Raw genomic sequence first — 14898 nt, 5'->3', positions numbered from 1 at the left:
CATGAGTCTGCTTGGGAGACACGGTCGAACACCTCCAAGTCCACACAATGGACGTTAAATGACACAGTGGAATGGTTGGCTGAACTCCCATGCACTCTCAAGGACCCTGCTGGTGTATACCTGGTCCACTGTTTTTTGCACAGCCAAGACGAAAACCACAGTGCACCCCCTGAACTTAAGATTTGACTTCCCCCACAGACACTCCTCTGAGAACCCTTGGTTAGACATGAGGGTGGAAAAAGAAATGTTGTCTGTCTCAAGGGGCTGCAGGCCCTTTTCATCAGCCATAATTTAATTGCAGAAATAACACAGCACACCACTGAATTATAAAAAAAAATCCATTGTTTTACTTTTTAGGTTGAAACATGACATATGCAGGCGTCTGGGACCCATTTAACAGACACTTAAATGAAATATTCATTCAACAATTCTGAACATGTTAAAATCTGATTCTAAACCGTTTAGGAATACACAATTACTAGAGCAAAATACACCCCAGTCTTCATCAGGGCCAAGAATTATAGTATACATCTAGTGCTGACAATAATTCAAACACTGCCAATTGTGCAAGTTTTCCCACTTACAAATAATGGTGGCCTGTAAAAAAAAAAAAATGTTTTAATCATAGGTGCACTGTGAGGAACAAAGTCGAAAGAAATCCAGAAAAATCACGTTGTTGGTGTTAGATTAATCTGCATAATTACAAACCCGCTTTAAAACAAACATCATATGAAAATGTAAGTAATTGAATCGTGATAACAGATTGACATTTTGCATAGCAACTTTAGATAAACCAGAGAAATGACTGACCAACTGCAACTGTTTCGGTTCAATTCCTGGGGTCATTTTTCGTTTAGGAATCATACATCAAATAATAGCTAACAAGACCACTCAGACCTTATCACCCAAAATATCAATGGGTAAACCATTTGAATACACGATCATATTAGCCAAACAAAAATCAAGTTCTAGTAAGTTACTTCCGAATCAAAGTGATTCAAATGTTGATCATGACTTCTCATCATCTTCATATTTTTTGACATGTGCAATGAAAAAAAAAAAAAATTCTGACCCTAGATTAAATTTTCTTTTAAATAAGAGATTTGACAATATCATCATCACCAAATGTGGATATTATCATGCAATTTTAATAGAAACATCCTTGCAGGAAATGTAAAAATTGGGGAATTAAAAAATGTACAAAACCCACATAACCTCCTTGGCAGAGGTGATAACTTATTCTTTTAAAAAAAAATAAAAAATACAAGGAGTAATTTATCAAATACAGGGTAGAAGTGGGTGTGGTCATGGGAGATGTCATTACTATTGAAGCTTCCGTTTGGCAAAGGACAGATAGTATGAGGGAAAAGATGTGAAGCGCACTTTGTACATATGTATTGATTCCTCAAGTAAAAGTTGATCAACTTTACCACTCACCACAATATTAAGTCAGGGGCCCGTGAATGGAGACACAAAAAATAAAAAATATTGCGGAAAGTAATGCTCCTCCTCGGAATGCCTTTGGTAATGCTTCAATTGTACTATTCCAGGTCAGAGGTCAATCTGCGGCGTGTCGATGTACTGAAAAAAAAAATACTTGTACAGCAGTTCTTCCACCTTGGTCCCACATCCTCAATCGCAAAGCAATTTACAATAAAAGCAGATGTCCACATTTTTCTTCACCAAGAACTCACACGTTGCGGCCCGCTCCAACGTAATGGGGGCATGGCTGGATAAAGGCTCTTTGGGGGGCAGCCCCTGGCATAGAGTATATTTCTCCAGGCCCAAAAGCAGACTGACTACTTCAGTGGAAGAGGTCAACTTTTGAGGGAATTTACGATACAGCGAGTGGGTGGGTAAAAGCGGCTGCTTTTGCACAGTCACCTGATAGAAGAAGCCGGGGTCGATCAGCACTATGGTATCTGACATAGTGGACTGTTTTGAACACTGGACAAGCTGAATCTGTGGGCCCTTCGCCATTACTGCATACCAGAGGATTGGCAATGAGGTGCAGCGCAAAGAATTGAGCAGATTCACCAGCTGGTTATCAACGTCCTCCGTTGTTTCGATAGGATTATCGGCCAAACTGAAGATCTGGGTGATCTGAAGGGGCGAAAGGAGTTAAAAATAACACTCAAATACAGTGAGAATCATTTTTATTCAACACTTACCATAGGTAACTCATTATTCTGCTCTCCAGGCCTCCGACAAGCTGTATCAAGGTGAGACTCCTCTTCATTCCTTTCATTTAGCTCGTCCTGCAAAAAAGAAGAAGAAGCTGTTTATAAGAATATAAAACACATTTTAATCATAGCAAACTGGACGATATGGAGTCCAACGAACGAGGCCTTGGCAACGCTGACAGTGTAAAACGCCAGAATGTGTTTGTCTGAAGACAGTAAGTGGAATTGCACTACAAATGATTTCAACTAATTTATAATTGAGTTCTTTAAGCATTAGTTCTTTAATCATTTTATCCGAATACCCAATTATTCAATCGAATTTTCAGTAGGACACCCGAATAGCATAACATTTGATAGCTGCAGCCCTAAAACTAATCAGTAGAAGGAAATATCTGAGCTGCAGGTTACTTGCTCTTGCAGAATTTAAAAATGAGCTTGGAACAAAAGTGACTCTCCTGTTCATGTTTACATTTGCACTTCAGACCTTGACCAATAATTTTCTTGCAGTCTCCTCAATAAAAAGAAGACATTTTTGAAAACTGGAACATTTAATTAGGCATTATTTTATATTACAAATCTTGCAAAAATCTCATCTCTTCTTGTGGACTCAATCTTGTGAGACATCGCGTCTACAGTCATTTCTGGACTATAAGCCGCTACTTTTTTCACTTGCATTCGACCCTGCGGCTAATACAAAGTAGGGATGGCTCGATACCACTTTTTCCTATCCGATACTGCAGCCTTGAGGATCGGCCAATACCGATCCGATTCTTTTTGACACGCTAAAAGTTGTTTTTTTGTTTTGGTTTTTTTTGGATGTAATTTTTTTGATACTGACATCTAAAAACACCCCACAACAACTATTCTGGTCCCCTAAAGAAAAAAGGAAAAAACACTGGTTATGTGTAATTGCTGCAGCTTTATTAAAACTTAAAGCTCACATCTGATATATCAACACTGTAAACACAGCAGACTCAGCTGCACCATTCAAATGTTTTAAATAAAACAATGTGCAATGATAATCTAGTGCAAATATCTAAATGAAATAATCCTCGTGTATAAACAGAAAAGTCACAATGACATTGCAAAACTGCAAAATAATTGCAACTTAACTAGAATAAAAGTAGGTATAACTCTTAAGACACAATCAGAAAAAATACACCTATACACCTCATTTGCTGCACCAAAACAAAAACAGAACAGAAATGGTAAACAAAGTGCACTGTGATGTATTGTCTGCTGAATTTGTAACTGCTGATGTAGAACTGTATGTAAGACATGAACCTAAACATTATGTTTACTGAAAAAAATAAATGTTGGCTGCTTGACCTTGAACTGGAAATACTTAAATTGCCTTGTCTTGCAACGTGAGGGGCATCTTTTTCTTCAGAAAGATGAACATTTCAGCCTTCTCAGCTGTTAGTCTGCTCCTCTTTTCATTAATGACGATAGAGGCTGTGCTCAAGAGCCTCTCGCTCTACACGCTTGTTGTAGGTGCACAATTTTTTTTAGCAGCTGTGACAGGCAAGGAGGACAGTCTATTTTGGTTAGTCTTCCAATACAGCAGTGGATTGTCTGAACACAAAATAGTCGACTCATTGAAGTAGGTCTGCACTTCATCACGCGCACCACTTGTTGTGGCAGGCTCAGGACAAAGTGCGTTTTCCTCCATGATCTCGGCAAAAATGTCCCCAAGTTTGCTCCTACCGGTACATGCAACCTCCACTCGTGCTACTTTCTTTGCTGGCTCTGACTGAGGTGGATGCGGTCCCTTCTGCTACCTTTGAGGCTCCTGCTCTGATCCATCTTCATTACCTCTGCCATTAGCACATCCTTTGCTCGTCTTGAGACTTCTGCATTTGAGAAGTATCTAGAACGATAAAAATAAACATATACATGGTTAAACATATCCAGTGATTAAATCCACTCTTATTGTGAATAACAGTGCATACATTAAAAACACAAATCCAACAACACTTTGTGGTATATGAATCTGTCATTCATCCGTTCACTCAGTCTAATAAAGAAAGCACACATACCTGTCTTTACATCTTGGATCCAGAAGCGTTGCAACTTAGTATATTGGCTCAGTCTCCAGGTGTAAAACGTCTTCTCATAACTTCCAAGACACAACTTATCTGTCTCTTCTGGTCGACTGAGAAGGCGTTTCAGGACTTGCACAATGGGGATGACATCAGACGCAGAAGCAGATGAGGAGCTCACCTCCCTTGTCACCTCCTCAAAAGGAGCTAGAATTTGTACCGTTTTTTCGAGTAGCCCCCACTGGGTTGCAGTGAGTGTGGATGGCAGGTCGTATTTCGCTGTGTATGCACACAAGGAGGCTCTGAATCATATAATACGAGCTGTTCCGTACATCTTGCTGTAGACGTTTGGGCGGCATATTCAACTCCTCTTGAATGTCTTGCAAGTTGTGAGTGCTTGAAATGACCCACGATTTTTCTTCCAACAGCCACCGCGTCACACACACTCCGATGTGACAGCAGCCCCTCGTTAACAACAAGCTGCAGTGTGTGGGCAAAGCATCCAATACTAGCAAATCCCAAGATGGTCCATTGCCTTCATCATATTGCCGGCATTGTCCCGCACGATTACATGGACTGTGCTCTTGTCAATTTTCCATGCATACAAAATTTCCTCTGCTGCTTTAGCGATTGCCTCTCCTGTGTGTGAGCCACGAAACTGCTTAGCTTGTAGCACAGCTGTCCGCTAAGTAAAACTTGCGTCTATCCACTGGACACACGTCTGAACTCCAAACTAACCATGATCGCACTTTCCAAACGTTTAGAGATGAACTCGCTCACCTGTTTGTATTTCAGTGAGATTAGTGTATCAGAGATGGTGTGCCGGTTTGGTAGTTGATAGCGCGGCTCCAAATGCTGTATCAAACCTCGAAACCCCACATTTTCCACGACACAAAGTGGTTGGTCATCCAGCAAAATGAGCTTGATAACTTTGTTATCGTCTTGGCCTTAATGCTCTCCAGGGCGAGTTTTGTAGTCGTCTGTAGTGTTTCCAGCCTCGAAGTTTGCCGCACTCGCCTGTAAAAATTCTCCATACTCCTTTGCATGATGCTTCTTCAGATGCTTTAACAAGTTTGTTGTGTGGAAATGTTCGATTTTGCTACCGCCCCTCGACACACTAATTTTGCAAGCATTGCACTCACTGTTTTGCTTTTCTCCTCCTTCAACATGAAGTAACTCCACACCGCAGACATGGCTACTGTTGGCTTCTGCTCACGTGACAAAAACACAGGCGCGTGGCAACCATGATGACGGTGCGTCCGTGTTTACGGCATGTCACACAAAGTGACATGGGTTATGGAATGGATCGGATTGGTTATAATGAAAAACTATTCGATCCCGATCCAGCAATTTTGGCCTGGATCTGACTCGATACCAATCCAGTGGATCAGATCGAGCCATCCCGAATACAAAGGTGCGGCTTATCCATTAGATCACAGGGGGGCGCACTATAAAGGAAGCGCAAGAGCGTCAGGCAGAGCTAAACAAACCAAGTGAGCCCAAATACAGTAGGAGAGACAGAACGAGAGCGAGACAATTTGCGCCCTCATTATGGAAAAGAAAGTAGCGGGAACCCGGTGTGGTAATATTAAAACACCTGCTACTTACAGTCAAGTGCGGCTTATATGTGTAACAAACTCAAGTATTCCCCAAATTTAGCTAGCGCTGCTTATAGTCAGGTGCGCCTTATATTCCAGAAATTACTGTAATATAATGTATGAGACAGTGAAGTGTGTGAAATGTTTGTGGTCAATGAGACAGTCTCATTTGACTCGTGTGTTTTGGAGATTAGAAGCAAATTTGAGTAACTTCCTTATATAAATTAAATTAAGGTTGAACACATTTTTGCTGTATACCTAAGAAGCAGGAACATTACAGTATATTGGAAATGGGTATATACACACAGATGTGATTAACTTTCTCAATTTATGGTGACAAAAAGTGTCCACCTACAAGGCTCATAAAAGGATACCAACCAAACACTAATATGACTGACACCCCGTTTTGAGAATGAGAAAGAACTTACTCGAGAGCCCTTATTGTTCTTTTGGTGACCTCTTTTGGCCATTTCTTGATCTTCCAAAATTGAACGATTTAACTATGGAAACAAGATTGTCTTTTAATATGACATTCATCTGTGGTGTCACAAGAATGTGAAATTTGTCAATTATCAAACCTGTTTCGATTTGTCCATCAGGTTAATGTTGTTTGTGGTACTGCTTGAAGGTTCGGGGCTCCAGCTATTCTAAAAAGAGACAAGTATACAGTTGTTTAACTTTTACTCAGTAAAAGGCATTTCCATCTAAAATATTTCAAATGAGTATTTAAGAAATGGTCAAAACTGAAGAAAACTAACGTCTTGGTAGTCATCGTCATCGTCACTGAAATCCCAGCAGCCCTGTGGCAATTTACTTCTCTTTAAATTTGTCTTTCTACTGTATGTGTAGTGAGGCCTTGGCCTGCCCGGCAATGTTGGATCCTCTGACCTATAATCACCTTGAGACATCTGGTAGGGGAGCAAGTGCCTCTGAAGAAACCAACACACCTTTGTCAAATAAGTACAGTCAGCACATCATCATTGGAAGTCAGCAACATAATGACCGGCAGGATTATACCATTGCTTGTCTCTGACACTGTCGGAGGCGACACTTCTGCCTCTTTTTGTTGCTGCCACCAAACTTGGGTTTGTCAGCACAAAAATCACATGTGCCGCAGTCCTTCCTGCAGAGACACGCGTTGCATTCTCCACAGGCACGTCGTTTCCGCTTCCTATGCCACTGAAAATACAGACACATGTACACATTTAATTTCCCTCACAAGACTATCAAGTAGGGGTGGGAATCTCTGTCTCATGATTCCATTCGATTCGGATTTTTGGGTCTGGGATTCGATTTTCGATTCAAAATGATTTGATTGACAATGATTTCTGCTTCAATCTATAAATGTGTATAGAATCATTGTGATCTCCACCAGTCTGGTTGGCTAGACAGAATGACAAAGGGAGACATTAAAATGTTTTTATTTATTTTTTTAGTTTGAAATTGTTAGAAAAGTGCCTTTTATTCCACAAAACAGTATGGACCACAACTGATACTCTTATGTAGCTAGCTATAAATTGTATAGCTGATAGACTGATATTAGTTTAGCACCCAGCAAACAGTCCCTCAGAAAGAGTCCAATGCTGGTATCGGTTTCATCCTGTTCCGTTCTCACTAATTTAGTAACTTGCTTACTTGTATTTATTTGCATAACTCATCACAGTACAGTAATGTTATGGGGTAGATGCCACGGACTTCTGAATTCCGGGTTTCACACATCAGGGTCGTTTCCTGCCACTGTTGGCCGCTTTCTAACACTCGCACCCACACCCCTGCGCCCCCCCAACAGCGCCGATGGTCGGGGGCGTCTCAACTCTCTGAAATGCTTCGGGCAACTGAGACAAACACACTCGCACCCGTTGACTATGGGGAGAGATTTGTTTAAAAAATATTTACACAAATAAATGTGTGATTTTCACATGTTTTTCAGATCCACAATCTTATTTGTCATTTTCCCGTTTTTCAGATCCATAAATATATCTACGATTTTCATGTCTTTTTTAAATTTTGTGTGTGCATTTTCCATGACTTTTGCTTGCGAGTTGTTGAAAGTGCGTTTGTGGATCGTTGCGCACGTGGATTTTTTTTTTTTAGACAAACATCACGCTGTTTCGAGATATTCACACATACACAAGCGCTCAGATATTCACGTGTTCCTCTGTCGTCCACGGGGAGGCAGTGTTACTGTCTCTGTTGAACCGAACGAGCCGTTTCTGTTTCTCGTTTAAAATTGGACATTGAAAAACAGAAATCCAGTTTTTATCTGACCTGTCATTGTGTGTTTATTTTGCACAAGTCGGGAAACAAAATGCAACCTTAGTTTGTTTCCCTTGAGCTTGTTTTGCTTTCACTCGAAAGACGCTCTTCTTTTGATGTTAATTTTTTTTCCCTTCTACACCACTTAAGACGGGAGATGGCTCGATGCTCTTTGGCCGCTGCACTGATCTGTATATATTATCTGTATTATTTGTTTTGTGTTAAGTTGAATTTAGGATCGGTACTCACATCATCGTCATCATCTGTCGAGTAGTCATCATCGTCCTCGAAGTCCATGTTGGAAGAAAAGTTCTCAGTTTCACCGCTTTTTAGATCCGGCTGCTGCAGAGATATCATAAAATGAACATTGAATACAACATTGATCATTTCCCCCCATGTGTTATTTTACTAACTAGCAATAGTACCTGTAAGTCTGTAGGTTCCTCCTGCAAAATATACACATAACGTGTACTCATTAGAACAAGAATGGCACACAGAAGAGGTCTTGTTTTAAGTTAAATTAGTGTTAACACAGAAGCTTCAGAAACTTGCCTCCTAATAAAACACCTTCAGATTCAATTCATAGGTGTTCTGCTGCTTTGATTAGTCCAAAATCTGTGCATCAAGGTTGTCTTTTTTTGTGCTTAAAATGTGGCTTCTTCCTCTTGGGCAACGCAGGTAACAGACGGACTTCGTGAGAGAGTTGAACGGGAAATTCCGCAGCGCAACACATGAAGACACAAAAGCTTTCTTCTTCTGTGCCTGCTTTAAAAGCGAGCTCCTTGATGGGTCTTGTCGCCATCTACTGGTTCTTTATTCAAACTGATAATTCAGCAGTTTGGAGTAAATGAATATGAACTTAAGTGGACCGGACAGAGAAAATCCACAATATAATTGAATCCCAAATTCATAATAATAATAATAATTATTATTTTAATAAAAAAAGGAGGAGAAAGAGAAAAAAATCATCTCCAGTGAATATCCAAATCCATGAGGTCCACTGTATACTTCACTGGGATCTTGTGCCACTTTTACATTAGGGTCACAACACTTAACCACTGATAGTAAGCTCAACATTTTGGCTAAAATCTAGTAAAATTAAGTTATTTCTGTTAAAGATTACTATTCGCTTTTACAATGTGTGGAATTCTTTTTTTTTTTTTGCCAATTGGTTCTCATGGAAGGAAGACCACAATTAGTGTTAACCGGTAAATACCGGCAGTATTTAACTGCAAGGGTGAATTTTTACCCCCATTGTCAATTCAGCTAGCAAGCAGGTTAGGTTAACAAAGTTTGTTACCATGGTGACTGACTCGGATTTTCTCTAGCACAGCTATCTGTGCCAGTGTTCACTTCCTCATTGTTTTTTCAAAACCAAATTCTAGGATTTTCACCAACTATGGTTACAAATATGTTTATGTCTAAAATGAGCTATTATGCAAAAATCGCAGCAAATCCTCAATAGCAAATAATTACATAAACATATCAATAAATTACAAGTCAATCTTAAAGTCACCACTTGAATCACATTTACAATTACATCATCTAGATCTACTAATCAAACTCCAAATTCTTCTACATGTACGCATATTATGACAACAAAACAATCACCTGCAAACTCATGTCGTCATCCAGTAATTCAGAAATGTCACTTTCCGGCATCTTCGGTATGACACTTTCTGGCATCTTCGGTATGACACTTTCTGGCATCTTCGGTATGACACTTTCCGTTTCAGAAGTCTAATGGAGGGAAAGATATTTTGGAAAATTGTGACATCTTAATCAGCGACATAAAATAGAGCTGCTGTGCCCCCATTTACTTACTTTGCGAATTGGACAGAGACATTTGCGCATTCTGCATATGCGCTTTCGGTTCTCTGGACACTTGCAGTTGGCACACTGGCCACAGTTGACCGTCATATGACATCCCACGCACTGCCCGCATGGAATCCACTGAAGTTGGTGGGAAACAAGCAGAGCAATTTGTTACTATTATGTTATACTGTATAATTTCAATTTTGTTGAAAGAGACATAATTTTCTGATGCAATCATTTTAAGTATTTCCCCTGTTTGTTTGTTTTTTAATCTAGCTAGTATGCAAAACACATATATATGATTTTCATTTCTTACTTTCATATAAATAACTACGGAAGTAAATTAAATAGCACTAATAAAGTGTGACAAATTACAGTATTTCTATTCAGTGAATTAAGAGCCAGCCAAAAGGAGCATACAGTACATTATATAACATACAGTATGTCATGCAAACTGTGTGTTGAAGATACATTACCTTTCGTAAACGAATCAACGGGTGTTCAATTGTCTTTGAGGCTGGGGATTTGAAAAAAAGAAAAGTGAAGGGTGAGTCAGTAATTAAAAATGAGAAGCATTTTGTCTCCAGAGAAATTTTCAAGACATATTTATACTCTTTTCTCATTCTTGCGTATGACTTTTAAAACACATTTATCGACATACCCCAACATGAAGGACAGGCGGGTCTCTTTCTTTGTCTGTCGTACCATGTGCCAATGAAGGGCATACCACATTTATAACAAACTCTGTTGAGAAACATAACATTCCTGAGTTCTGCTGTATTTATTTAATTCCTTAATATAGCTGTAGTAGCAGAAGTAGCTTAAGGATAAACAGGTTGTTAGCTAGCATTGAGGGTAAATGGTTGAAATTTGAATTGAAGCACTAAACTCACAATGTTTTATCATCTGGGCCAGGCTGTCCTTTTATGGAGAGGTGTGGTTTGGATGTTGACGGCAGATGAAGTTTAATTTTAATACTGGGCACAACCGGTTCATTGTTAGTATTTTGGTACGTTGTCTCATTAGAGAGGATGGATTTGGTCCAGTTGTTGGGAGGTTGGGTGGGAGGGTGCTTGGTGTGCGAGTCCGGCTTGGTGTGCGAGTGCGAGTCCGGAGTGTCCGCCTCCTCTCCTCTCTCCATCCAGCTGGACTCAGAGGAGGAACGCTCCCGTATCTTCCTCTGCCGGTTCAGATAGGCGCAATCAAAATACAAAATAAAAATCAAAACAAAAAGAGGAATATCTAAAATGTTAATATGTACAGTCATACAGTATTAAAAATCACAAGAATACCTTTCTTCCACGTCGAGGTTTTTTTACTTCTCCATTATAAAACTTCCCTGATTTGTAGTCAAATTTTGATATGTCCTGGACTCCGATGAGCAACGTCATCAGTTCTACTCTGCTTCTCACCCGATAACCTTGAGGACTGTGAATTGGAAAGAGTGAATACAGCTTTTAGCCACCTTCAACCTGGTTTTGTCAATTTCAATAATAACCCTTAAAAATCTGAATATCCTGCGTAGTTTGGCAGTGAAGCAACTCAGAATTTAACATGACACAGGTACAATAATAGGGTAAAATTTGAGCAACTTTTCCCAAGTAAGTCAGCAAAGGACCACTTGTCTGATGTCTCTTGAATTGAGTGATTATCCTGTGGTGTGGGATGTGTTAAAAGTGAATTTGGTTCGACAGAAAATCTTTATGTGTGTCTGTGTGTGGTCAACACAGTGTTCGACTTAGCATTATGACTGTAATAAAAAAAAAAAAAGTCAATTAGAAAGCAACCTCAATTTAAGATGTACCATCATGCGCTGTGTAGGAAATCACAAGTACACCACATAATTAGAGATGTATTCCTCATCATGTGTGGCATAGCCTACATTTAAAAAATCTGTTAAAATTGTAAAACTGGTACATGTAAATCACACTGTAGGCCATATTGTTTAATTTGACACTACGATGTATTTTGCAACAGTTAAAAATCTTACATCTTACACCAATACAATGCTGTTACGCATCAAGTTAAACTGAGCTGACCCTCAGAATGCAACTGTACAATGGCATTTTCTTGAAGTGGTCAAGAAGTTCTTACCTGAGGTAATAGACATCCATTTGACCAATACTACAGCCAGATTGTCGGATAACCTCTTTGCGTTTCCAACCCTCTCCAAGTTCAGGGAAGTCAAACCATCCCTCATCGGGATGTGTGCGCTTGCGTCGAGTTCGGATAATCCTAAAGGACAGAATACAAGCAACAATATGCTACAAATGGCAAGTAAAGCAAAACCTAAATTAGTTTGCTAAATAAGTTAAAGGCAGTTGTGGAGGCCTTATGTGCCACCAAGTGGATAGGTAGAGTAAATACAAACCCAATTCCAATGAAGTTAGGATGATGTGTTAAACATAAATAAACGACTGAGCAATTCAGGGAAGCTACTTTTATACCCAATCATGGCACTCACCTTTTCCAAATTAGTCTGTTGATCTGTAGGATGTTACAAACAGGTGTTTGATGAGCATTCCTCATCTTTCTCAGTCTTTTTTTTTTTAACACCAGTCCCAGCTTTTTTTGGAACATGTTGCAGCCATAAAATTCTAAATTAATGAGCATTTGCTAAAAATAATAAAGTTTATCCATTTGAACCTTAAATAGCTTGTCTTTGTAGTGTCTTCAATTAAATATACCTCCTTTTTGTATTTAACGCAACGTCACAACTTGATTGGAATTGGGTTTGTAAGATAAAAAAGGTAACCAAATTATCAACAAAAAAAAATCTATTTTATAAAGACAACAATCAAGAGCACACAGTGGACGCCTCTTTTGGAACATCTACAGATTGTAATGTAACAACCCTATGGGGTATATGCCACGGAGGAGGCGGGACTTCCGACTTCAAGGTTTCACACATCAGCTTTGTTTTCGGTTCCGGTTTGACGACGTGTGGGCCGCGTCCCGTTAATTGCGCTTCCGCCCTTGTGCCCCTCGGTTGTGCATTCGCGTCGACGGGTGCAAGTATGTAGTGTCTGTCTCAGTTGTCCGAAGCATTTCAGAGAGCTGAGACGCCCCTCCTGCGGGGGGCGCAGTGGTTGGGGTGCTAGTGTTGGAACGCGGCCAGCAGTGGCCGGAAACAGCGCGGATGTGTGAAACCTGGTAGTCCGTGGCATCTACGCCATTACAGACCTGTACAAAACAAAGCCTGCATCGAACTGCAGGATGGTATACAATTTGCTATGATGATGAAAAACAAATACAACTGCACTTACCTATTGAGCGTTTTATTAACACTCGCACTATGACTCCTTTCACTTTCTCCTGCGAGGCTTTCCTCATCATCACCTTGTTCATCATCTTCTAGCGGCTCTAACCAGTCAGTGGGAGGAAGGCCAACAGGAGGCTTTTTTTCCTCCATCGGATTCTCCTCTCTTTGTGATTTCCCTACATGAGCTGGCATATGTCCATCCTCTCCTTTGCTCGCATTCTCTGTGCTTTGTTCCACATTTTCTTCAAAAGGCTCCTTCCCGGGAGGCTGCATGAGTTTCCCGTCCATTGGTGCAACAGTTTAAAAACTGTCAAGTCTGTTTTCAGGGCCGAGTTTGTCTACAACTTTTTACATTCTATCATCCTTTTTGATGTAGAGTGTTTTCACACCATGTTGGGATTCAATCTCTTGCCCATGGCCTCTAGAGCTGATCAGGAGGATAAAACAGGTAAAAAGTAATCAGTAATTAAGCCCATGTACAGTAAATCTATTACTGATCAAATAAGGTTTTAGAAAATACAACCATTTCACGCATGAATGGATTGCTAGATCCCAACAGTCTAACGTTAATGCATTGCACATTATTACTGACTCTTATATTACTGTTCAGTTGTGTTGAGTATGGACTAATAGCAACGATCGGCGGAAATTTTTCATTAAAATACGCTCGTGTCATAACGAAAAATTCATTTAAATGACGATAGGTGATCATCGCTCTAGAATCGATTACATTATTGCTGTTAATCACTTACTGTTAAATACAGACACACCTCACGACACATCAAATACATTTTCTATACAAGGTGGCGCCGGGTAAACCGGCATATGAAACACAGAAGGCATAGCATGCTAACGCTAGCCCCAAAAGCTAAAGCTAACTTCATGGTCGCAGTGTAGAACTGTGACAATTCTCAATCACACGTATAAACTTTGTGTGCTGCCGCTAAACGCGTGTTAGTTGGTTCGATGGATAATCAAAATCACACAACTTTACGATAGTATACTTTATCTTGTTGACAGTCCAGCGCCACAATTCCACTGTGTTTCCCTGTCAGGTGCTAACCAAGCTAGCTAGTATGTAGCTGGCACCGACGGAAGCTACGCTAGGACCAAATAGTCCACCGAAGAGTAAAGTCCGCCTGCCGAAAAAAAAAAGTACTGAAGCAAAGCCAGAAATAATTGTTAACAATTTTGTAACAAATCTCAGTATTTTTTTATGGTAAAATAAATCGTGTTACAAAATTGCTGGAGGAATTACATAGTCAAATTATGAGTCACACTAAATTTGATTTGTTCACGAAACGCAGTAGTTCGTGAAAGCGGAGTGAAGTGAATCCTCACACTCTACTTACATACTCTTTGTGAAGGGACCTAGTCAGCTGTGCCGTCTTCATGGTTGGATTGGTTGAACAAATTCAAATGTTTTGACATCTGTACTTGTCTGACGTGTGGGGAATTATCGTGTTTTTGTTTTTTGCCTGCTTGTTATTCTAGTAACAGAGCCCAAACAACCAGCTCTGTAGCCGATGGCGCACATAATCTGTGTTTGTGTTATTATTTTTCTAAATTTATTTCACCTGTATTTATCCAGGTAGGACATTCTCTTTTGCAATGGCGACCTGGCTCAACAGTAATCAACAATCTTAGTATATGGCAGATAAAGCAATAAATACAACAGGCTAATTTGCATGAACATCATAGTCCTGTACTGTGCAGTTTTATGGCCTTTCAACTCTGCACTT

At 39.9% G+C, this 14898-nt stretch overlaps 1 protein-coding gene across 5 annotated transcripts; it reads right to left on the bottom strand.

Annotated features, from left to right (window-relative positions):
* Positions 1 to 311: 311 nt before the first annotated feature.
* mbd1b (methyl-CpG binding domain protein 1b) lies at positions 312 to 14266 on the bottom strand. 5 transcript variants are annotated; one of them, XM_086087695.1, is made up of 17 exons: positions 14161 to 14266; positions 13161 to 13583; positions 11989 to 12129; positions 11187 to 11322; positions 10788 to 11074; positions 10556 to 10638; positions 10371 to 10411; positions 9904 to 10032; positions 9691 to 9819; positions 8505 to 8525; positions 8329 to 8421; positions 6841 to 7002; positions 6582 to 6770; positions 6402 to 6470; positions 6252 to 6323; positions 2172 to 2258; positions 312 to 2103 (listed from the first exon to the last, which is right to left on the bottom strand). In XM_086087695.1, the coding sequence occupies exons 2-17, from the start codon at positions 13442 to 13444 to the stop codon at positions 1633 to 1635; spliced, it is 2394 nt and encodes a 797-aa protein (XP_085943821.1). In that variant the 5' UTR covers positions 13445 to 13583; positions 14161 to 14266; the 3' UTR covers positions 312 to 1632. The 5 variants fall into 5 exon arrangements, with proteins under 5 accessions (XP_085943821.1, XP_085943824.1, XP_085943823.1 ...); XM_086087698.1 differs by having other exon boundaries at positions 14146 to 14238; XM_086087697.1 differs by having other exon boundaries at positions 14151 to 14228.
* Between the last annotated feature and the right edge of the window lie 632 nt (positions 14267 to 14898).

This window comes from Leptonotus elevatus, chromosome 10 (assembly GCF_054856555.1).
Source record: "Leptonotus elevatus isolate MCC_2025b chromosome 10, RoL_Lele_1.0, whole genome shotgun sequence".
In the NCBI taxonomy this organism is placed as follows: Eukaryota; Metazoa; Chordata; class Actinopteri; order Syngnathiformes; family Syngnathidae; genus Leptonotus; species Leptonotus elevatus.
Note: the sequence above shows the minus strand (reverse complement) of the source record. Positions and strands in the feature narration are given on the sequence as shown.

What these genes read in the sequence shown, in the direction of transcription:
- mbd1b (XM_086087695.1), bottom strand. Translation starts at nt 13,444, where the DNA reads ATGGACGGGAAACTCATGCAGCCTCCCGGGAAGGAGCCTTTTGAAGAA. An exon ending in ATGGATGTCTATTACCTCAG is followed by an intron (nt 11,323 to 11,988) that starts GTAAGAACTTCT and finishes TCCAATTCACAG; the next exon opens with TCCTCAAGGTTATCGGGTGA. An exon ending in TGATGGACAAATCGAAACAG is followed by an intron (nt 6,324 to 6,401) that starts GTTTGATAATTG and finishes TTGTTTCCATAG; the next exon opens with TTAAATCGTTCAATTTTGGA.